Source organism: Anopheles moucheti, chromosome 3 (genome assembly GCF_943734755.1).
Source record: "Anopheles moucheti chromosome 3, idAnoMoucSN_F20_07, whole genome shotgun sequence".
Taxonomy (NCBI): domain Eukaryota; kingdom Metazoa; phylum Arthropoda; class Insecta; order Diptera; family Culicidae; genus Anopheles; species Anopheles moucheti.
In genome coordinates, this window is record NC_069141.1 from 11,342,266 (window position 1) to 11,365,423 (window position 23,158).

Below are 23,158 nucleotides of genomic sequence, written 5' to 3' on the forward strand. Positions count from 1 at the left end.
CCGGGGTTGCTTTTGCTGGACCGCCTTCTTCCTGGTCCTTCGTTTTCCGTATTCTCCCAGGCCAACCATGGTTTACCAGGTGGTTTTATCAGAAAAACGTGAGAAAATTACCGAACCATAGCCTCCGTACCAAACGTCGGTACGGACCGCATTCGGAAAAACCCTAACCTAACGCACCCTGACAGCCCGGGAATCGGAGTCGGTAAACAAATTTATTTCCATCCCTATCGCGCACCGTACCGATGGGCAGTGATGGAATGCGGCGAGAAGCTGGGTGGAGGGAATCAGAAAGCAATGCTCAAGAATTTCAACGGCAAATCCTCCCGGGGACCGGAAGGTAGCTCTGGTTGCTTTCCGTAATAGTTCCATAATGGCCATCGGATGCAAATCGAAAGAATCGTTAGGCGGAGCGCTAACCACTTTGATGCTCTGACCTTCACATGCCAGAACAGTGGTGAATAATTGCATGAATATAAAGGAATTATTAGAAAAACTTGAATTCAACATCGAATAAATCTTAAAGCATAAAGATTATAATGATTCCGACTCACATGCGGTTACTTAACGATTTTCCCTCCCAGCGTGTTTATGTGCGTTTCACACGATCTCATCTCGATCGATAAGCCCCGGTCGAGTCGAAACCCCGTCGGTGGGCAACCTTCACCTCAGAGCTGTCAGTCAATCCGGTCGCATCATGCGTGAACGGTCGGTGTATCGCAACAGTGCCCTCGTCGCGCTACTCTCGCTTGCCATCCACTGGCGAATCGATCCGACCGCTGCCACCAGTAGCGTCTGTGGCCGGCGACCTATTGCCGCACCGGGCACCATCACCTAAGGACGGTCCAGTTGGCCCGGTCAGTTTCCGTGGCATGTAGCGCTGTACCGTACGGAGCAACACCTCACCATTTCGTACGCTTGCGGCGCGTTCATCGTGGGCGAACGGATCGTAATTACAGCTGCCCATTGCGTCACGGCTCCCAGCGGTTATCAGCTGGCGGCGAGCGAGCTGATCGTCCGCGCGGGACTTTACGATCTGCTCACACACGCCCGCCATTCCCAGGAGCATCGGGTGGGTAAGATCCATCGGCACGATAACTTTACGGTGGGTTCACCTCGGCACGACCTTGCCCTGCTGACGCTGAGGACTATCGTTGAGTTCGGGGAGTTCGTGCAACCGATCTGTTTGCCGGTGCAGGAAAATGCACTGCACGGCGTACAGTTTGGCATCGTGGCGGGCTGGGGATTGACGGAGTTTGATGTCCCGGCCAGGACACTTCGGTCGAGCGCGATGCCAGTGGTCAGCTACATCCGGTGTCTTGAGAGTGATTCCTCGCTGTTTGGTCCCGTCCTGTACGAGGGAATGTTCTGTGCTGGGTGGGAAAATGGTAAACTTAATTGCAATTTGTTTCAAGAGTTCAAGGATTTTTGGGCAATAGATTTAAGAGGTAGCCTAGAGGTAGTGTCCAGTGAAGCAAACCTTTCTTCCTGACACCAAAAACATGCGTAGAAATTTAAAAGCTCCATCACAAATGAGTAACATTATGAGTTGTTGAGAAGGCTTTGACTTAATTAAGTCCACTTCTTTATGAAACGTTCCCCTGTATGTCAAATAAGAATTACCATTATATTCCCGTTCGTCCCACCAATGTCTCGTTTTGGGGATGACAGGAACGAACGTCTGTAACGGTGACAGTGGTGGTGCATTCGTTGCCAACCTTAATGGCAGTTGGACAGCGCTAGGCATTGTGGCCTTCACTGGAGTACGGGAGGATACCGACGGCCGTACTCCGTTTCGATGCAACACACGCAGTTTGTCCGGATTTATCAGCATCCCCAAGTACCTGGAGTGGATTGCATTCGTGGCTAGTCAGGAAGAGCTACAGCTAGCCCAAAGTCAGCCAAAAGATCACAACGTATCAACGATTCCTTCAAGAAACATTAGTGAACAAAGTGAGATTTAGCTATTGAGTACTCGAACTCATCACACCGTTAATTGATTCCGATTTGTGCCTTTGTCAGTGTGTCAATCGTATCGGGAAAGATGCTCGGGGCAACAGGACTTCTCATATCTGACATCGGTCGTTCGGCCAGTCCACATCCCTGGTGCTCCTAGCCGGTACGCTCGATTGGTGATTGATTGCTTCGCCGTTCTGATAAGTGACCGTTTTCTACTGGCACCGGCCAGCTGCCATCGGAGCACAGGTAAGAAGGAATACTTTATCTGTGTGTGTGTGTGTGTGTGATATGCGTACCCCTCTCATCCCCATTCTCCTCCACCACCACCACCTTTGGGGCTCGCACCACAAACATAATAAATCGACCAATTTCGAATAAATCACAAACGGTCCGGGTCACTCACATGGTGGATGCGCAAAAACTGTCCCTGCCCTGGCAGTGCAATTCATTCTGCTGGAGGTAGCCGGCCAGGCAATGGATTGCCACATAAAGACGTTCCATCAACACCCGAATTTTGTCAACAAAAGCCCACCGCCGGTGGGCGACACCGGAAATGGCGCGTGGCCGGAAGACGGGCAGGAGGACCAAAGCAATCTCGCGCTAATCGAACTGGAACGAAGCGTGCCGTAAGTATCAGCATTCAGTGCGTGCGGGGGACCAACCCACAGCCGACACCAAACCCAAATCGTCAATCGTTCGGAATTGATTTGTTTTGCCATTGTGTTTGGTCTGAAAATTGAAACGATATTTCTCAGTCTGTCCACCTGTCAGTTTGTGTGCCTTTGGGCCGGCGGTACCGAAAGCGATACCCTGCCGAACATCTTGCTCTACTCGGCCGTGAATGTTTCGTCCGGTGACAAATCGATCGAGTCGGCGGAGGTGACGGCCCGGCCAACGTTGGAAGGTGGCCGAACCGGACCGTCCCCGGGGAGCGTACGATGCTACGACGAGCTGTTGGCGCCGATGGTGATGCAGCAGAACCCGGATGGTGACCGGTACGATCGATTGGTCGGCATTGTTCTCGAACGAACCTGTACCAAGATTCGCTTCATCAAGGTAGCACCATTTCTTCCCTGGATCGAGCAGATTGTGTGGCAAGGTTAGGAAGGGAACGAAAGGGCAATGGACGAAGTTTGAAGTGGGAAAGAAATAAAACAAACTCTCACCACACCACAGCAGTTGAACAGTTGTACAATCTAGGATAAGTTTTATTTCATTTTGATGATTCCCACACAAAACGTACATTTTTAGTCTGTTTGCTAATAGGAATTCGCATGATTTTTTGGTTTTGTTTTTAATTTCCATTCCCTTTCTATGACCTTAGACTACCCAACTCATCACAAGCCGCAGTGTCATATTTAATTACCACATCATCGTTTCCCTGTGTTACTGCCTTCTTTTTCCTTCTTTTCCACACATTTCCGTCCCCTCGCGTACACTGGTAGACGATTTGTTGGCCTTACTTAATTTGTTTCTTACTCAGGTTAAGATACAATCACAATAATGAACGTTTCGCGCACTATAAACGTGGTATTAACTCTAAGTGTTTGGTTTGATTTTTTTACGCCCCGATACAATAATTGGAAAAAAATTATAAAAGAAAAATGTCTTCAACACTCACCACTTCGCAGGGATTCTTTTCGCTGCGAAATTCACCAGCGCTATAGTAGAAAAGGTTGATAATAAAATAGATATACTGCATCCCGGCTGACCCGACCAGTTTTTTGGTTTGCTTACTTAATTTTTGGTTGCTGTCTTTGACTTAGTACACCTTACACACAAATGCTAAATAGATTGCCTAGCAGGCGTCGCGCTTTACTGTGCGTACGTAGTGTTCTTTTCATTTCTAATTTGGCATCGATGGAGTGGTTGCGGTACCAGTAACTCGTGCTACGGCGTTCGGTTTATACACCGAAAGACCGTGAATCGAATCTCATCTGGACCTCTGGGCTCTCGGCAGAGGCAGAGATGCACACATAACCTAGACACAGCAGGAGTAGTTCGTCGTTAAAGCCTCCAAAACAAAATACAGAACTCTCGAACCTCCCGCGTAATTATGCGTAAATCAAGCACAGAAGTAAAGATGGCTGCCAAACGCGCAACCATTTTGTTGTACCACCACGTGGAATAATAAATAAACCCCTCAGAGACCGGACCACTTTACCATACCACACACTTCTCCCTCGGGTTCATACCCGTACCGAGCGGACAGTGGAACGTGTCGGAGAACTCCTTCAGGTTCGACAACGGACCTATCACGCGATACTTTGGCGGTGAGTGGGAATCCTTCTCTATCTGCAGCGTGGTCGTCTCGTCCGTCACTGCCGAGCACCAGACCTGCGCGAACGACACGAAGAACAGCTGCCGGTGGGTCATATTCACACCCGGCAACGGTAACGTATCCGTGTCGGTGTAGCTGTTCTTCTCGTTGTTAATGTACGCGTGGAATGCCGCCTTTAGGCCACCATTGTCCGCAATGTTCTCGCCCATCGTTTGCTTCCCATTGATGGTTTTGCCATTAATGCGGTAGGCACCGTACTGCTGGTTGAAGCATTCCGTCTGATTTTTGAACCGTTCGATCGTCTGATTGTTCCACCACTGGTGCAGATTGCCGTACTTATCGTACTCCCGGCCCTGGTCGTCGAACGCGTGTGTCAGCTCGTGTCCCATCACCACACCCATCGCCCCGTAATTCAAGCTCTTGGAGTTCTTGATGTCAAAGAAGGGATTCTGCAGTATGCCGGCCGGAAAGACGATCTGGTTCTTGGTCGGTGTGTAGTACGCATTGACGGTCGGCGGTGTCATGCCCCACTTGGTCTTGTTAACAGGTTGGTCCAGCTTTTCGAGGTTCTTCCGCAAGCTGTAGATATTGTAGTTGATGTTGTTGTCGAAGTAAGTCTTCGGATCGATGGTCAAATCCTGATACTTTCGGTCCAACTCCTCCGGGTGTAGGATGTAATCGGGGAACCCGATCATATCGCTGATCGCATCCGCCTTGTCCACCGCTAGCCGACGCGTCTCCTCATCCATCCAGCCCAGATTCTTGAAGTTCTCCTTGAACGCATCCCGCACCTGATTGATCATGTCTTCCGCTTGCGGTTTCGAGTCACCATGAAACACATCGCGCACAAACATGGCACCAACGGCGAACCCGAGCACATTGCTCGTATCCGACACGCAGTATCTCCACAGTTCCTCGCCACCGTCCGAACCCATCAGTGCCTTCCGCAGGCCCTTGTATGCATCGCGGAACGCTTTAGATAAGCAGGCAGTAAGCGTGCGAACAGTCTGCCACACCAGATAGTTGTTCAGTATGCTGCAAAACGAAAAAAAAAAAACAACGGTGCGTCACAAGAGCGCAATCAAGTGATCAACCTATACGCCGCCACCGCTTACATCTTCTTCTCGTCCGTAGCAGTGTACTCCTTCATCAAGATGTTCAGCTTCTCGAGGTACTCCGGAGCGTACACCACAACGCGCTCCTTCTCGGTAATCTTGCGACGTACCAACCGGAACGCTTCCTCGAAATGCTCCTGCCAGTTGATGAACGGGGCCTTTTCCTGCAGCATTGCCAGCGTCATCGGGTGATATAGGGTCTCCTCATCTCGCCGCATATCCTGCGGCGTGGTGATGTTAGCCAGCCGCGTCTCAAACTCAATCACCTCCAGCATCTGGCGCCGGGCGTCTGTTTCGTCCGCACCGAGCAACACCGACACCTTGGTCATGTACTCCAGATAGGCAGTCAGTATCTTCGCGTTCGCCGTTTTGTTTAGATAGTTATCCCGCGACGGCAGCGTAAGCCCACCTTGATCGATCTGTAATCATATGGCACAATTCCAAAACTAACCGGATCCGTTGGGGTGCTCCCGAACCGTAAAACCTACCTGAATGATATGCTTGCTAGAATTGCGATCATCTTCACCGACCGCCCACCCGAACAGTCCGCCCATGTTGTAGCGTATCTGCAGCGTTTGAAGCGTGCGCTGCAGCGACCACCGCTGCACGTCAAACCCGCTCGCATTGGCCGTCACATTCCAGCCGCCGATTTGACGCAGCAGCTTCTGCAACGGTTCCGCGCCCAGCTTCTCCATCGTTTCATCCTCGTCCAGGCACGACTGGTAGTACAGTTTCGCCTTCTTCTCCGCCTTCGATTTAAACTCGGCGAGCGGCCGTTCGAGAGCGTTCTTCAGCACCAGTTGATTCTGTTGCTCCAGCTTCCCGAACAATCCCCACATCGACTTACCCTCCGGGATGGGATTGTTGCGGATCCACTGGTTGCACGAAAACGCGTAGAAATCGTCGCATGGGTCGACGGTCCAGTCGATCGAGTGCAGTATCTCGCTCGCCGCGAAGATGCAGTGCTGATTGAGGCAGGGCAGCTGCTCGTCCACTCCGAAGGGATCTGCAGATAGGAGGGGTTTAATACGTTTCATACATCAACAAACACTACAGAACGGTGGTCCCGAACAGAGCGTCTTACCCGAACCTACGTGGGGACGCACGTGCAGAATGCGCGTACTATCGTTCGCCAGCAGACTACTCAGCACCACGATCAGTATGATCGCGAACGCCAGCAGCAGCAGCAGGACCTTCTCCAGCTTGCTCCGGGCGTTCCACAGTGAGGTGCCCCGTGCGGCATGATAGCGGATGTGCATCGTAGGGCTGCGCGTCGTCTCATTGATCTGTATCGAGCCGATGCTACTACTATCCTCGTCCGCGAACTGCGCCTGCTTATATCTCGTCATCTGTCAAAAGATTCACCCCCGCGCGCGCGCGGAGTCGATGATTTATTGCCAACTGCTTTAACATTAACGACGATCGGTTGTTATGACGCTACTCGTTTACGCACACCCACCACTACTGGTATCGAACTACGCTTGGAGGCGGACGGCATCCACTAGGTGCGAGACTTCTGGGCCCTTCTCCCACCACCACCGTTTGATCCGCGGTATGGCGTCTAACCAAACCGGCACGAATTGCGGCAACCGAGCGCGCAGTTGCTACTTCCCACCGTGCTCACGATCAACTTCTAACTGTTTGCGCATGGTTCGCGATCTTGCCCGCCATGCCCAAGAGAGCGACCGCGCTGCTAGTGGTGTGCACGATCTTTGTAAACAATCACCTTCCTATCAGCACCCAGACCCAAACCCAACAATGGTCCGCCGCTCGGTTGCGTTTCGCTCCGTTTCGCGATTACGCTTGCGCACATGACGCACATACCATCGTAACCCAACCAATTTGTCTTCGCTAATAAAGCGTTGGTGCCACGGGCACGGGTTGCGGGCGAACATCGCTCCGCTCATTCATAAAACTACCACCAATGTCCACCGAAATAGAAACGCCCTACCATCCTCGCCATATTGTCCAGAGGGGGTGAATTCGATGGTGGTTGGAAGATGTTCCTGATGAACTTTTAGCTCATACAGACCACCACAAACGTGACGGTGATTAGCGAATGTTTGCGGTTTCCGGGACGGGTGTGCATCTTTGTGCGATTCACGTGTTTTGGCGATGGGGGGTTCGCGCCATACCAAGCTAAATAATTATAAGGTGAGCTACCCGTTAAATGGTCTCGTGAAGTTTACGAGTATTTGCGACCAAATTTACGTGAGTTCAGGCGTGTCGCATTAGGAGTTGTTTGGGGACAATATGTGGGAGGTATTTTAGGGGCGATGGTTTACATTAAAACATACTTAGTATGTCCAGAACTCGGAACTCTTTCCAGTCAAGCAACCAAACACAATGGCTTCTGTTAAAACAATGGCACTGTAAGTGGAACTGAGATAGCAACTCATCTCAATCCCGTGCTGCCCCTGACTGGATTGTTGGAACGTGCAATAATGCACAATGCACAACCTGTTAACCATATTGAACGGCACCGCAACGGACAATCCCCTGCGCTCGTCCAACATCTCACAAAAACCCGATGCGCTACCGTTGACCCAGACGCATCAAAAACGCGCTCGCGACCCATTTATCTTATCGTGTGTGTTCTTTCGCACAAGTACACTCGTGAAACCGTTCCACCATCTGAGCTGATTATCGTTTCGCTGCAACACATTCAGCATGTGTTGCCCAGTGTACTCACCTGAACCGACATGCTGGAATGTTTCTTTTTTTTTTGGGTGGTGGCACACAAATTTCTTCCTTCGCGCCCCCCACCGAGTTTCCCAACGCACACTGTGTTCCGCTGGCCGGAGCGCTACCCCGTTATCGTTTTACGCGTCGTGTTAAAACGAGCCCCCCCAAGTCTAGGCCCTTGCTAAGCTACCATATTGTAGGGGCCATTGCGCTTCGATTCCCGTTGGAAGGTGTATCTCGTCGCGATTCGCTTCCAGCGGATGGATACTGTTTGTTTGTGTACGCAGTTCACTTTTTCACACTATCGATCCGTTTGCAACAACCGTTTTGGTGCTGATCTTGTGGTTGCGCTTTGTAGGCCACCCGGGCTAAAGATGCTTCGGTCGTGTCTTTAACGCATCGTTCGCAAAGAAAATGCTACACCGCCGGAAGCTGGTTGACGCGGTTTGTGGAGGCCATCTGCATCGTTAAGATTCTACTGCAAATCTTCAACCTTCCCGATCGCTTTAAAACCGACTAAAACACTCACAAAACACCACAAACCGCACCAGTAAATGCACCGACCTAGGCCCTTTTCGGTTGCGTGCCCGAAAAAATGGTTTGTATTGATGAAGGAACGGATGAAAATAGTTGCACCTGACATGCGCCACAACCGTCAAATGTATCGCGGCTGCGTCCGACGGCCGTGCTCTCGAGCTGTCAGTTGTAAGCTCCCTGCCTGCTGTGGTGCGGGGCGCGTAACGGACGCCTACGAAATGCCGGGAAATTGGATACCAAAACAAACCCGCCATCACCCAATTTCGCTCCCCGCTGCTTGCGGCACACCGCCACTACTGTACGGCATGTCGGCCTAGAGGCATCCGTCAGCTAGGGCGCGCAATCAGCTGGAAACGAAGCGAGCGAGCGAACGAATTTTCCTTGCTTCGCCTCCACCGGGATCAAAGCAATCGGTGGGGTAATTTTCCGCTACCTGTCAAACAGTGTTTTTTCCATAAACAATTTCCCAGCTTTGAGCTGAGCGGTCGGAATGGCGCAAAACCGATGGAAGATACATTTTTCCCGGTACATGTGATATCATCTTATTGATTAATGCGTTTGTAGTGTTTGAAGAATTCATATCTCGGAACTACAGGCGTTACATTCTTACATTACAAGCCAACGCGGATGCGTAGAACTCCATCCAAACAAATAGGCGAATGATGTTTATTTATTTTATTCTTTACAGCCTAATAAGTATCTTTTATTTAAACACATTATTTAAATGATTTTGTTATTCATGGGTCATGTATTTCTCTATTCTTTTCTTCATTTAAAGCAATGCAAACTATAATTCTTGTAATTCATCTATTACTGTTTTATGAAATGCGAAGTTATAAGATCGCATTCCATGTCATAACTTCACATTTCATAAAACAATAATTTGTTTATGAAATATTGCTTATGTATGTTCAATTGACAAAACTAAAAAATAATGGCATTTGAAATTCAAATAGCGTTCAAAATGCGCTTCCGTTATTACACTCAATGGCACTCAAATTGCAGCCGAACAGTCCGACACTCATCTAAAATCCTGAAATAGCTCAAATCTCCTGAAGGGGAATCCTTTTCTCTCTCTCTCTCTCTCATTCTCATTTGCTCACTCACGTTTGATGCCTCTCGACAGAGTAGAAACAAAAAAAAAACATTTCACTCTCCAAACGAATCCTGCTACCAATTTTCCGACACAATTTTCCCATTCGCTCTGACATTTCCATATTCGCTCCAAAACTAGGACAGAAATAATTTTACTACCGCTACTACTACCGAAACAAGCACTATACTCACGCGGAGTAAGAATGGAGAAAAAAAACATAACAGCAATGCCTATTGGTTGCAGGACGCCATCGGACATCGAGGAAATCTTTTCCTCCACGACCGATTTCCATTACGCTCAAAGCAAATGAAAGGAGCAACCGAAAAAAAAGAAAAGCGAGACAAACATGAAAAGAATAGAATTCCTGGCCATCTGCCGAATACTTGGAGCAGTTAAGCAGACCACCCACCAATCGACAAAGACGTTTGGACATAGATACGGACATAAGTAGGTGCAAACTATCGCCTTCGGAATGCACCATTGTGCACGGTTCGTGCACATGTATGCTGCAGTTTGGCTGTCACATGCGCTCGAAGGGAGAGGGCCGATTGCAAGATACATTGAATTGCAGATATGCATAAAATGCTATAAATTTTTCCCCCCCGAGCTAAATGTCTTCAAAAGGTCGGTTTAGTCACTTTGGGAGTTGGTTCAACTTCATCACATGAGCCGTTAAGACTTCAGACTTCATAAAATAGGCGTACGATATTCTTCGCAAATTTCGATTACAAATCTTGCACATGCGATCTCGTGCAACAAAATAGGACCCAATAGGACCAACGCCAACATTCTGACCATTGGCGGCGTTCATCCTTGCCGGGCAACTTTTCAACAATAACCACCGGCTTGCTGGCGCTGACCTTCCGGTGCGCTGTACGCGCAGTACCGAGAGTTAGAGACATCCCCGATGGCAAGCGTAGAAAATTAAAAGCTGCCTCTCAAAAGGGGACCGGCATGCCCGATACCGGGTCCCATGGCGGCCATCCAGATGACACGTAGCCCATTCGGCACGATGCGACAAATTCCGTCAGATCTCGCGAAGAAACCGGGGTTCCGGGTTTTTGATGACCCAAATTTAAAGTCAAATAAAAGCGACGAAAAGCTTTTATGCCCGGTGGCGGTCCGGTTCCGGTTGCACAACTCCAAACTCAATTATACGATGCATTGTACAGTCAAATTCGAACTGTTCGCTATTCACTCGAACCCTCCTCGCCGGTGGGGGGGTGTATGGATTTGTGTCCTTCCGATTAGCGCCGACCAGCCTACGGAAGTGATGACATACGGTCGGCTGTGGTTGTGTGCGACCGAGGATCAGAACGATCGTATGGAGCCGTTTCGGCGTGGTTACCGCACCGCGTAGGTTCCTTGCTCAGGGAGTTGTAGCATTTTGCACGAGCATTCGCCACAGATTAGTCCAGACATGGGAAACGCGAAAACCTCAATGTTTGGTTTTGGAGTGTTGTTGCTGCCACTGCTGGTGGTGGTTGTTGCACACAAACTGTCAACTTTACCTGCCACTGGAGCGCTTTTCGTTCGTTGTGGATCACGCCGTGGCCTCGTCGTCACGTCAAAGAAACACGCGCTCGATTTTGGTATCGACATTTTTGGGAGTGTCGCTCGGCACCGAAACTGTAGTTTTTGGTAAAGTTGAGAAAAACTGGAAAATTATCTTCCTGACAGCTCACGAAAAATGGCACAACTTCAGGGCGCCACCATAATTATAAATTTATCAAACAACTCGAAAACAACGGCCAAACTTTCAACGTCTCTTCGCTTTATAAACTTCATAAACAATTTGTTGCCAGTTTATCGTTGTACAGTTTGGAACAACATTGTGCATTAATGAGTCCTTTTTTTAGTTATTCTTGTTATTAAAACGTGTTTATTGCGTTAAGAATACAGAGCCACACCGATGGATGTGATCGTTAATTTAAATTCTATTTACGGTACGCTGCATCGTCAACCGAATCTCATCAGTGCTCATTCCACAATCTGTTTGCTCTCGCGATGACAGTAAGTCATCGTGAGGTTGCCCGTATCGGTACGTAAAGCGTTTGTACAAGTAGTATCGTCCCGTACCATCGGGATGTGGCATCAATGCTGGTGCATCCGTCGGTACCGGAGCGGACTAATATCATCAACCACCGTTCCAATGTCAAAGTAACATTTCCATCCCCTGCGACGCTAGACCAGCGGTGCAATTCTACATTTACTGAACCCCATCAGACACAGCCACAGTAACCATTTTCATGGGAAATCGCTTTCATCCTTCCGGCGTCAAACAAGTCTTTCGGCTCTTTCTCTAGCGTGATGCATTTCGTGCATGTCTGGCTCGATTTTGGTACAAACATTTCACTTCTCAGAACATCAGACACCTGTCACCAGAGCCCGGAAGAGGAGGGATGCCCCGAAGAGAGAGAGAGAGCGAGAGAAACACTACGGAATACGGAACGTAGGTACAATTTACTGCCCAGCCAAGAACCGACTATCGATTACTGGCTACTACTGGGCAGTAACTTAGTGCCCGAAAATTGATCCATGATGCTGTGTGCACGTATTACGCCATGAAGTCCAAAAAAAAGGCTTACTTCCTCTGGTGACATTCACAGCAGATGGTCATGATAATTTGCATTCAGAAAAGCAATTCGTTCAATTATTTAATTGTCATCGATTTTCCATCATACGGACTACGGGCTACGGAGTACACTATTAACTGCAGAAGAACCAACTTTTGAACCGGTCCGAGAAGGTATCGAATCGGTGACCGAATCCATTCCAATGTCACCCGCTACGTCACCTGACGGATCTGCTTCTTCCATCAACGGAGTAATTTGTACCAGAGCAAACTCGTGATGATGCAAGATTAAATATACATGGTGTTTGGGGATGGAAAAAATTACCACCATTAAACCGTAAACATTTTCAGTTGCATAATGACATTACATATTCTGGGGCAGAACCCCAAGTTCCGTGCAGTTGTAGACTGATTCACCGTAATTATTATTATTATTATTATTATTAATTAATATTAATATTAATTATACATCGTAGCGTAGCAACTCATTAAGATGAGAAAATCTTTTCCTGATGTTAATTAATTGGATTCTTACAATACAAAGAACTCCAATGAACATGGCTCTTCATCAATGCAGTTAATAGGCAATCGTTTATTACAAAGTAAGAGGAGTTCCTTTGACATGCTTAGTAAATTGCCTTCACTCTTACGAACGAAAGTAGCTCTAGGAAATTTAAAATACTAAAAAACAAATACCAGGAAATTAAGAATATGTCTATTATTAACGAACTATAACAATAACAGAACTAACCTTCAACTTTAGGCTGGCGGTGGCTCTCAGATATATCAATTTCTACATTTGTTGAGCTCCATAATGTCCTGATATTTCGCTCGCGTGTCCAAAACCATTGTCGACACATTCTTCGTATTTTTTTAATAAGTTTAACATTTTCCAACTACTGCTTTTTTAGCATCACATTCGACTTCGAATGAATATGTTCTTTTAGCAATAGATTTCATCCACCATATGGTGAGCTAAAGCCATAGTGTTTGATTTTTACCATATCGATTACTCAGCCGCACAATGTGCGCTGACTTTAGCACCATATAAACCATCTGTTTGCCGAACCGTACCATGATTCTTTAATTTCCCACTCCCGAACGGTGCGATCTTCAAACCACAGTTTGCCCATACCTCCTCCTTGGTGCTCTGTGTTCCATTTCTAATTATGAAATATGCAAATAAACAAAAAGGGCATATTAAATTTCTGCCCGAGAGTGAATCTTATTTATTCATCGACGCGAACAGAGCGGATGAGCGTCTGCTGGCGGAATGTGGCATGGGTACCGGGCCACATATGGGCACACCATGCGCCTCCATCCGCGAGGGCGATCGCGAAGAAAAAAAAACATATACCCGGTGGAAGAAAAAGACGGTAACATAGGATATCGTTCACCATAGTAGGCACTGTACCTCTGGTGTGTTTCGACCGGTGTCCATCGTCCCCCGCATTGGATTGCTATCGGTGTCAGGACGCAATTCTAGTGGACTGGTGGTAACTCTACATTGTGCTTTATAGTATGGATTATTTGTTTTAACAAATACAAGCAGACACACTCACACACGGGAGGGTAAAAACGTTTATAAATTATGTATGATATATTCCTTTACATCCGACCTACTAGACCAGTGCCTTTTGGAGGTAACGATGGAAACGATGGACTTTACTCCGTTCGTAACATGTTCAACAGATTTAAAATTGATTTTGGGAATAGCGGAATACAAGAGTTTTAAATTAGAGCACGGTGTAGCTTTTTTTTTTATTTTCAAATTGCTACCACATAAAAATATTTCCTAAAAAGAAGAGCAAATGTTCAGACGGGCTATTTCATGAGCTTAATGAGATGTAGTAACTGTTCAGATATTTATACACATATCATTAGACAAATTAATTAAATGTACTTTAGAAATAGCGCTTGAAGTCAACGTGGTTTTGCCCTACAAAAGCCAAAGTCCCACAACGGGCTACGAGACTTTGCGACAATGCTAATCAACGATTCACAACAGTTAATCTCATTAAAAAGTCTCACTTAATACAAATGAAGCGCGTCGAACAAATGCAGGCACACTGTAACATCCACTTACTGCCAACATGACTAGACTGTGGCCCACCAAAACAAAGGAAAAAAAAATAGGAAGAACAGACCACCACAAAGCCCAAAAATTGGGAACGAGTAAATGAATAAAGTTTGCATATTTCTTGTTCGTTAAATTGTCCCGACACGCCCCCGGAAAATGTCAGCATACTCGTGGCCAGCCCTCCAAACCCCGAACTCAAAACGGAAGCTCCAGTAATGGGGATGTCTGATGTGTAAATGGAGCCGGGTGTTCGTTTGCAAACCCATTTGTATCCGTTCGCGCGCGTGCACTCACACACACACATACACACGTTGCAGACTTTTTCTCTTCTCTCGAGGTCCTTCCCGGCATCACCCTCTTCCCAAACACACACACACGCACCCCACCGAAGGGCCATTTATCAGTCGCGACATTGTGTTTTCGGCAAAAGAACACCAGCCCCAAAACCCCCAACGACGGTATTGGCCCCCCAATGCAAGCCGACGATCAGTCCTGAAACGTCGCGAATGTCCTTCAAACACTCACCACAGCCCACAATCATCGGCAAAGATTAGCATTACAAACATGCAAAACTTTAACCCTCGGGTGGGGGGGATGAGCGGAGTCGAATGGGGGATGGAAAATGAATCTATTTTCCCGCCCGGTGTCTTCCGATTCTGCCAATTGCTTCCACCCCAGCGGTCCGAAGAAGCTGGGCGAAAAAAGAACGAGTAAGCTATGTAGACACGGTACTTCCCAGCTGGTAGTGGTGGTGCTCGACCGTCGTCGTCTGCCTGTCGGCAGAGGCAAAGTTGAGTCATTTTCATCCCAAAACAGCATCCCGCTACACGGTCGGATGTGAATCTGCCTCCGTTACTACAGTGCGTTAAGCGATGGACGAAACGAATGTGTCCTTTCTTTTTTCCCTTTACCCACAAAAGGGCACCCCAATCTATGGCGCCCCTAACAAGGATTTTTGACGGACAATTGCGGACAGCATATTGAAATTGAATAAACAGTCCGCTTTTGTTAGCTCACAAAAGTATTACGATTTTATTTTTGCTCCTACCACCTACTTCCAACACGCTATGAAGCTGCACTGCGAGAACTGAACAATTGAAGTCCTTTCCAGGAATTTTTAAAGCCCCCCCTGAGGTCCGCGTTGTTCTTTTACCGAGAAGTGCAGCATTTTCCATTTGCGTTATTAAATATCACTTTTCCAGGAACGCGAATCCCTTTGAGAGAGTTCCGTAGAAATTTCAACACAAAACCCACTAAACAATGGTTCGATGAACTGATTAGAAGCATGCTGACGTTGCACGTTGCGACCCTTTCAGCTCATCACCATTCGTCGTCATTATCGTCAGCATCATCATCATCGCCGTCCTCGACGTTTGTTGGGAAGTTCGAAGGGCACGGGGAAGGGAAAAGTAACTTTCCTCCTTCACAGCGTTGGCAACACCCGGCAACTAATGGTGAAGCGTTTAATCTCTGGCCGGCCGCCGCCTATCCGACACGAACGATCGTTTGTTTTTCGCTTCCATCACACGGATGGCACACGTGTCACGGGATGTGCCCAATCGAAGGGTGCCAACTCATCTACATTCGATCCGGGGAGGGTGGCAGAATTTGAAAGGGCGTGAACGGAAGAATGGAAGCGTGGGAACTGCGAACTGCTCGGAACACACGGAACCGCGGATAAAAAGACGACTGGACACCAGGGCCGTCCGGGTTTCCTTGGAAATAAGATGCTAAAACCCACCCCGTCGCACTGCAAGCGTCGTGTCGCGCTGTGTGTATGTGTGCGGCAGTGCGGGCCCTAGTGCGAGCCCTAGTTGCGTACCGCGAACCTTACCACCGACAAGCGGAATTGTGCTGATCTTAAAAGGCGACACCAAGTCTGCCTACATTAGCCATATTATTGTATTATTCTTTATGTAACGCAACCCCACCACAACCCGCCCCGGGGGCCCCATTCCCGGTCGCCCCGTCGCTCACCCTCACTCGAAGGCCATTGCGTAGCGAAAGTATTGCGTACCCTTCCTGCGTCCACCGCGCCGGACCGGAAAGTGCTGACTGCTCGTTGGGGTGCGAGCATCTTCCTAGTCAGACTTGAGGCGAAAGTTTCGCGCGAGATCTTAATACAAACCCTGTGTCCCCTCTCCCCATCCGAAGTTCTCGCATCCCGGCGGGCCCCCTCGAACCGAACCTCGAGCGGAATCTAAAATGAAGCAATCCGACACGAGCACCGACGAGCAGCGATATCATTAAGCACGAAGAGCTTTGATTAGCCGGTGCTGGTGGAGTACATCCCCGAGCCCGGGGGAGGAAGAAGTGAGGACCTGCCTGTGCGTGTGTGGGGAGGCAATATTCCGAAACAGAGAAGTGTCGCCAATGACTTGAAGCTTTTCCCCGTTTCGGTGCGGAGTGTGGGAAATGTGGGGTGGGTTTGCCGTTGGTTAACTTTCATCGTGCCCATGGCCCAAGTGGAAGAAATTGCAAAACGAACTAGACGTGGGGATTTGCACAGCACGAACGCCGAAATCGAACACTGGTGGTTGGTGGTGGTGTGTGCGCTTGAGTTCAATCAATGGTGGAACGATTCCATTTTAAATAGCGTCTAGCGATGCTCTTTCAAGGTAATGTAATTTTTGTATGGTAAAGATGCCCTGTTCGTCCAATTCCCGCCGCTGGATATTCTAACGACATCATGTTCAGTTAACTCAGGACATTCCAGGAGAACAAAGTTTTCATGCAATCCATCTTGAAATGACCCACCATGGGGAGCTATGACATTACTTTCATTTGACCATCTTCGAAAGACGAGATATCTAAAGAAGCATTTCGTCATTTTAATCGAATCTTGTACAAAAACAAATGCTTATGCCTGCCTTTTATCATTTTATCACGAATTAAACCCTTATCGAATCCTTTAAGAGCTATTTTTTACAAATATAACGATTACTTCTTCGACTTGATTTTACCCGAAGTTGGCAACCCACAAAACACAACGAAAACAACCAAAGTGGACCTACGAAGCGTCACTGGTATTGAAGAGAATATTAAATTCTCTCAAAGCTTCGACTTATATAGGTTATATAGTTATCGGAAGAAGGTTAAAAACAATCTGAACTTGGTATAGGTGTAAGAGCTAACAGCGTCGATCTTCACACGATACAACCGGTACCAAATCGCATCAGGACCAATTACCCGTATGCAGGACTGAACATAAAGCTACGGAGAAAACAAATCAAAGATAGCCACAAATGGCGAACTTAGACCTCTCGAGGACTCATGGACTTCAGAATAATATGAATGTTGAAACAACTGAGGAGTTCTCTGAGGATTCGAAAGTCTCCTAAGATTTAAGAATAGCTAAAGGTTTATAAAACTCAAAAAAATCATGCCTCTTTCAAGGTACACGAATCTCTAAAGTTGGTTGTATAAATCAGGATCATGATCGATTCAAAATGACTTCGAGTGTTAACTAATCTTTTTTAATATTTATATGACTGCCTCTTCTCCAACAAAACCATCATTAAGCACAACAAAAGAGACTTACAATTAAGACTTACTTATCGCATAGAGCACACCCCCAACACAAACTCAGAACTGATCGCTTTATCAGTGCTGGTACGTTTTTATCCACTTGCAACGGTGGCCACTGTAAGCTGTGCCCACATCAAGGCAACAGTTTACTAACGTCAACCCCCAAGAGAAGGGTTTATTTCTCGTGTGGGGTTCTCACCACCCCGCCAAACACGTCACGCTCAGGCGGCTGAGTAATGGGTGCTAAAGCAGGAGTTGGGGCCCCGATTTGGGGAACCATTGCTACACCACACTGGTGTGAATTGTCTTCACGTGCAGACGCACGAATATGAAAGCTCACCCCCTGAAGCGGCTTTTTTGCGGCCCTCGTTTCACCTTTCACCCGTCTTCCTATCGCATTATTTTCCTCTCTTTCGACATCAAACCAGTCCAAAAACGGGTTGGAACCTGGTGCTCATATTTTTTTTCGCATCGTAAAATTGTTTACGATCCTGACTCGTTTAATTGAATGTAAAATCTCTTAATAATATGTTTCGCACACACTCTCGTGCCCGGAACCGGACCGTTGTGGACCGGAGAAGTTGAAACACGAAACCTTTAAATCCTATCTGAACATCTTCCCCAGTGTGGTAACGTTTGTATGTGATGAAACATAGCTACGGAAGAAGAAAACAAAATCGGATCCTCGTCCTTCATGCAGCTCGATTCGGTTTGGTAATTGAATTATGTTTGCCATTGCTTTTCCACACACCGCACAGCACAGCACAGCACGTCTTCCATTAGTCAGTCCTTCCCTTAATGCATCCATTTGTTGCAGCTTCGCAAGATCAAAAAGCATCGCGATCGGTCGTAAATCTTTATCGCCTTAAAATCGCACCACCAACCAACCCGATTTCGATCTCACCCACAAAAGGGGGGGGGGGGGGGGGGGGGGAGGGAGTTTGGAAGAGGGCGGATTATGGCCCTTGCGGAACACACTCTGGGAAAAGTAACAATCAATCCTGGCTGTAAGTTGCACTGTAGGAATACAACAGAAGAAGTAAAACAAAAACATTATTTCTTGCATTGCAACGATAGCAAATTAAAACAACACCAAAACCCTCCCTTTCTCTCTCTCCCTCGGAACGATTCCTAAAAGTCATTAATTTGTACCACACCGAGAGGCCCATCCATCCATCCATCGACCGTGCAGTGGAAAAAGCATTTATTTTCCTTGTATAAAACTCAACCAAGCCTGAACCGTGGGGCGCTCTTCCAGCTAAAAATGGACGAGTTTGCGTGTAATTCAATTCCCAAGATTCCATTCCATTCCGGTAATGTCTGTGGTTAAAAGTGAATTTATAAACTATAAATAACATCACAATTAAGCGCACAAAATCCACATTTCCCACAAAGGACGCAGAGCGAGGGCACGTTGCACCACAAAGCACAAACCTCCCGAAAAAGGTTTGCTGCTTCTTCGGCTTCATGCAAAACTTCTTCATTGCTTTCCCATACTCCGGGGGCGTTAGTTACACCGATGATAAACGATCTACGGCCGGGTCGTAATCGTGAAAATGCCATGAAAAATTGATTCCGATGCAATAGGGTGCACCGATATGCTGCACACTGCCAAAGTGCAGTCGGTGGTGCCGGTCATGCGAAAAACCTTCGATGCGGAACGAAACTGCGCACCGTTTGGGTGGATTGAAGCACTTTTCGGAGCAAAACCTTGCCTCCGAAAATGATGCTTCTAATGTTGATCAATTCTTCATGCGAAATTTGCATCTCTGCTCAACAGCAGCAAACCCGGGGTTTTTTTTTTAAAGCGATCATAACGCGATCGTAATCATCAATTTCCGATGCATAACTAAGTGCTTCATTTAGCGGACGGTCGATCGGTGATGAATCATTTCACTTGATTAGAATGCAGGTTGGCATGTGTTGCCGAAGGAGATGGGAATTGGGACTGCTTATATTTCACAGAAGTTATCTCGATCTCGATAACCATAAAGTGCATTGATCGCCTGCTTCTGTAAAGAGCAAGCAAGGTTTAAGCGAAGTTTAATAAATCGTTCGTCCAATTAAGGCATCAATTATGTTGCTAATAGCAGAATATTAATCATGACGAAATAATAAATTGACAAAGAAATACTCTCGGAGAGACAGATAGTTTAAAATATAATGTATTAAGAGAAGTTTGAAGAAGTTTCAAGAAGCTACATCAAACTTGTCAAACATACGACCACCGAGATTCTTGAATTCCATAAAATCCAAGAACTCTCAAAGATTCTTGAATTCTATGAATAAAATACTCTCTATTGATAGAATAAATTTTATCCAGGAATACTCTTGAATTTCCACAATTTTTTTTAGATTTCAAATAATTATAAAGCTCAATATATTAATAAATTCTTAAATATTTATAAACTAATGAGGAATGATGATTAAATGCATTTTATGTTTCTCATCTTTTGAATTGACAGTTTATATACTAACGAAATAAACCTTTAAAAGAATAAGTAGATGCAACACTTGATCGATTGTCTCTTTCTTTAAAGATTTAACAAAAATATTGGAGAAGCTACTTCGTTTCAAGTTTGTACAAACAAGGCATCTCAAGGACATTGGTTGTTAGACTTGGATAAAACATTTACTTTTAAATAGTTCATCTCCTATGCCAAGGCCATGCCAAGTAGCACGTGAGTCAAAATGAGTTTGACTTCTCTATGCTAGAACTACATCACACTTATTAATCATTGAATATCGCTTTATTCTCACACGTCTTTCATCGTTGATGGGGTTGGGGTGTTCTTCATTGCTTCTTTTCAAGCCTGAAGCAAGCAACAGCTGCAATACTGACCACCTTTGAAGAACCTCCATAATTAATTACCATCTTATAATAAATTCCCTTTTGCTATTGCTTTCCAAGAGGAATTCAACGAATTTCCATCCACCACTCGCTATTTAAAACGCTAACGCACCGTCCCGGTATGGTGCCAATCCTAGCACATCCCTTCATCGCATCACAATGCAAATCTGGGAACGATACCTCAAGCGTAAAAGGGCGCTTTTGCGCGCACAGTATCAAACCCCAACCGCAGTCTTTGACAGTGCGTGCGAAATGTTGATCAAGTGTTTCGCTGTGTGCGGTGGTGAGAGGATGAAACCGGGCTATACACGCCGCAACGCCCGACTAATCTTTCTGGTGACCGATCTGATACTGTACCTGTTTGTGAACGTTTACTCGATCGCGATCGTCTGGGGTTCGCTGATGGATGTGGTGTTTTGCTTTGTCACGCTGGGTGTCGCCATACAGGTGAGGTGCCTTTAGTATCAGCTGGAGCCAGAATGCTTCCAAACTTCCCGGTCGTTATTTCCACTGCAGGGTCTGGTAAAGATTGAAGCCTTCACCTGCCCGGAGCTGAACGATCTGCATCTGTACAATGTGGCCCGGTTTAAGTTGGCTCCACGTTTTCCGGAAGTCGAAGAAGCGCTCTTCCACACGGCCGCAATGTGCCGGGTGTTTATACGGATCCTTGCCGTGGCGTTCTCGATCGTAGCGATTGCCATCTACTCGTACGCCATCTTGATACCGCTGACGGAGCGTAAGCTGGCGCTAGCGTTTGGATTCTATCTGCCCTTTCTCGACTACGGCACACCGGTCGGGTTCGCCATTAACTGGGTGTATCAGTTCATACAGGTGTCGGAGGGTTGCATCGGATTGATGGCGTGTGATAGCTGCCTGCTGTTTCTGATCGTGAACGCCACGGGACAGATGGATGTTGTCATTATCTATCTGCGCCGTCTTACGGAGCTTATAGACAGCAATGGTTCCGGTGAGAACGATGAGAAAATTACCGATCTTCTCGGTGAAATTGTGCAGAAACATTTGGAACACACCAAGTAAGTGGAGTTGCCACACAGCTGGTTGTGTATTGCAATAATTATTCGCTCATATTTCAGGTATGTTACGGACATGGATAAGCTTCTCAAAAAACAGTTCTTCATTAGCTTCAGCTGCATCATCTTTGAGCTAGTAGCATCGCTTGCAATTGTCGTTAGGGTATGCAGTATGGGTTTTCGACTCTATTTCATTGTTATTGCATAAACTAATTAATGTTTCCATCAGTTTCCATGGTATCCAGGAATGGCAATTTGCTTGATTTGCACAATTCAGCTGTTCGTCAGTTGTGCATTGGGGACGTTCCTTTCTTCTAAGGTAGTTCTATCATTTCATCCAACGGTAATGTCCAATTAATGACTCATATATTCCGCTCATCCGTACCTTTCCGTTCTAGAACGATAAACTTGTTGTGGAGATATACAACGTGAACTGGTACGGGCTATCGACGAATCATCAGAAAACCCTGAAACAGGTACTGCTCGCCTCACAGCATCCGATTGTACTCTCAGACGGCTTCTACGCCATTAATTTGTTCAACTTTGTGGAGGTATTTCTGTGGAGCTAAGCGTGTAATCAGCTTAATTTATCAATTCTTGTTTATCTGTACGTCCTTTCTTCTCACAGATATACAAGAAGATTTATTCCTATCTGATGGTTTTGCAGAACGTATCTTAATGTTCTTCTCGTTCGGCATCATTTTTCTGCCACAAATAATGTTTCTTGTGATTGCTAGCTCTCAAATTTATCAATTTGTCTAACGGCTTAACTCACCGCTAACGAGCACACGAATCCCTTTTGGCTTTGAGCATCTTTAAACTGCATAGAAACGCCGTGCATTAAAACAATAAGCAAAATCAATCCCGACGAACTGCAGCATCACAAAGCAACACACAATAAACAAACCATCAAAAGCGAAAAACAAGAACTCACATTGCAAAAACGCCCCAAAAGGTACTCCCTTCGGGGAATGAAATCATAATCTCAACCCCGATTCCCGGCAAACCACCACAACGAGTTGTGGCACGATCGGGATCGCCATAGGGAATGGCATTCAACCTCCTGGCCCAGATTGTGGTACAATCAACAGTTCCACCATAACGCTACGGTATGATTATATGCTTAAAGTATTAGTTCATAATAAATTCGGCGAGCATAAATTCTGAACCCGCGCTGGGACGGGACGCGGAAGGGCGCGGTCGGCGAACGGATAAAGCGTTGACCCACAAGTTGGCCCCTGCAATTAACATGAATGAATGGGAAATCATAATTTCGTGTGGAATTTTTTTTTTGTTTTCGCCACGCCACGCGTCACATTTCGCGCTTTGCTTCACCGCGTTTCACCTCGGCCGGCACGTCGGTCCCGTGCGAGTGTGTGTGTGAAGAGCTGTGAAAATTCGAGAATGATGCTATCCTTTCGCA

The 23,158-nt window shown here is 46.8% G+C and overlaps 2 protein-coding genes and 1 pseudogene across 2 annotated transcripts; 2 read left to right on the plus strand and 1 right to left on the minus strand.

The window, feature by feature from the left end:
- The first annotated feature begins 694 nt into the window (after nucleotides 1-694).
- Nucleotides 695-3,060, plus strand: LOC128304773 (prostasin-like; annotated as a pseudogene).
- Nucleotides 3,061-3,141: 81 nt separating this feature from the next.
- Nucleotides 3,142-8,056, minus strand: LOC128300982 (endothelin-converting enzyme homolog). Its single transcript, XM_053037261.1, has 5 exons — nucleotides 8,045-8,056; nucleotides 6,437-6,701; nucleotides 5,841-6,358; nucleotides 5,353-5,771; nucleotides 3,142-5,272 (listed from the first exon to the last, which is right to left on the minus strand). Exons 1-5 carry the CDS (start codon nucleotides 8,054-8,056, stop codon nucleotides 4,117-4,119), a joined length of 2,370 nt encoding a protein of 789 aa, XP_052893221.1. The 3' UTR covers nucleotides 3,142-4,116.
- A 12,807-nt stretch (nucleotides 8,057-20,863) lies between these two features.
- Nucleotides 20,864-22,432, plus strand: LOC128304974 (odorant receptor 43a-like). The gene is made up of 6 exons (XM_053042228.1): nucleotides 20,864-21,151; nucleotides 21,221-21,738; nucleotides 21,799-21,898; nucleotides 21,965-22,054; nucleotides 22,134-22,286; nucleotides 22,364-22,432. The coding sequence occupies exons 1-6, from the start codon at nucleotides 20,864-20,866 to the stop codon at nucleotides 22,412-22,414; spliced, it is 1,200 nt and encodes a 399-aa protein (XP_052898188.1). The 3' UTR covers nucleotides 22,415-22,432.
- Nucleotides 22,433-23,158: the final 726 nt, after the last annotated feature.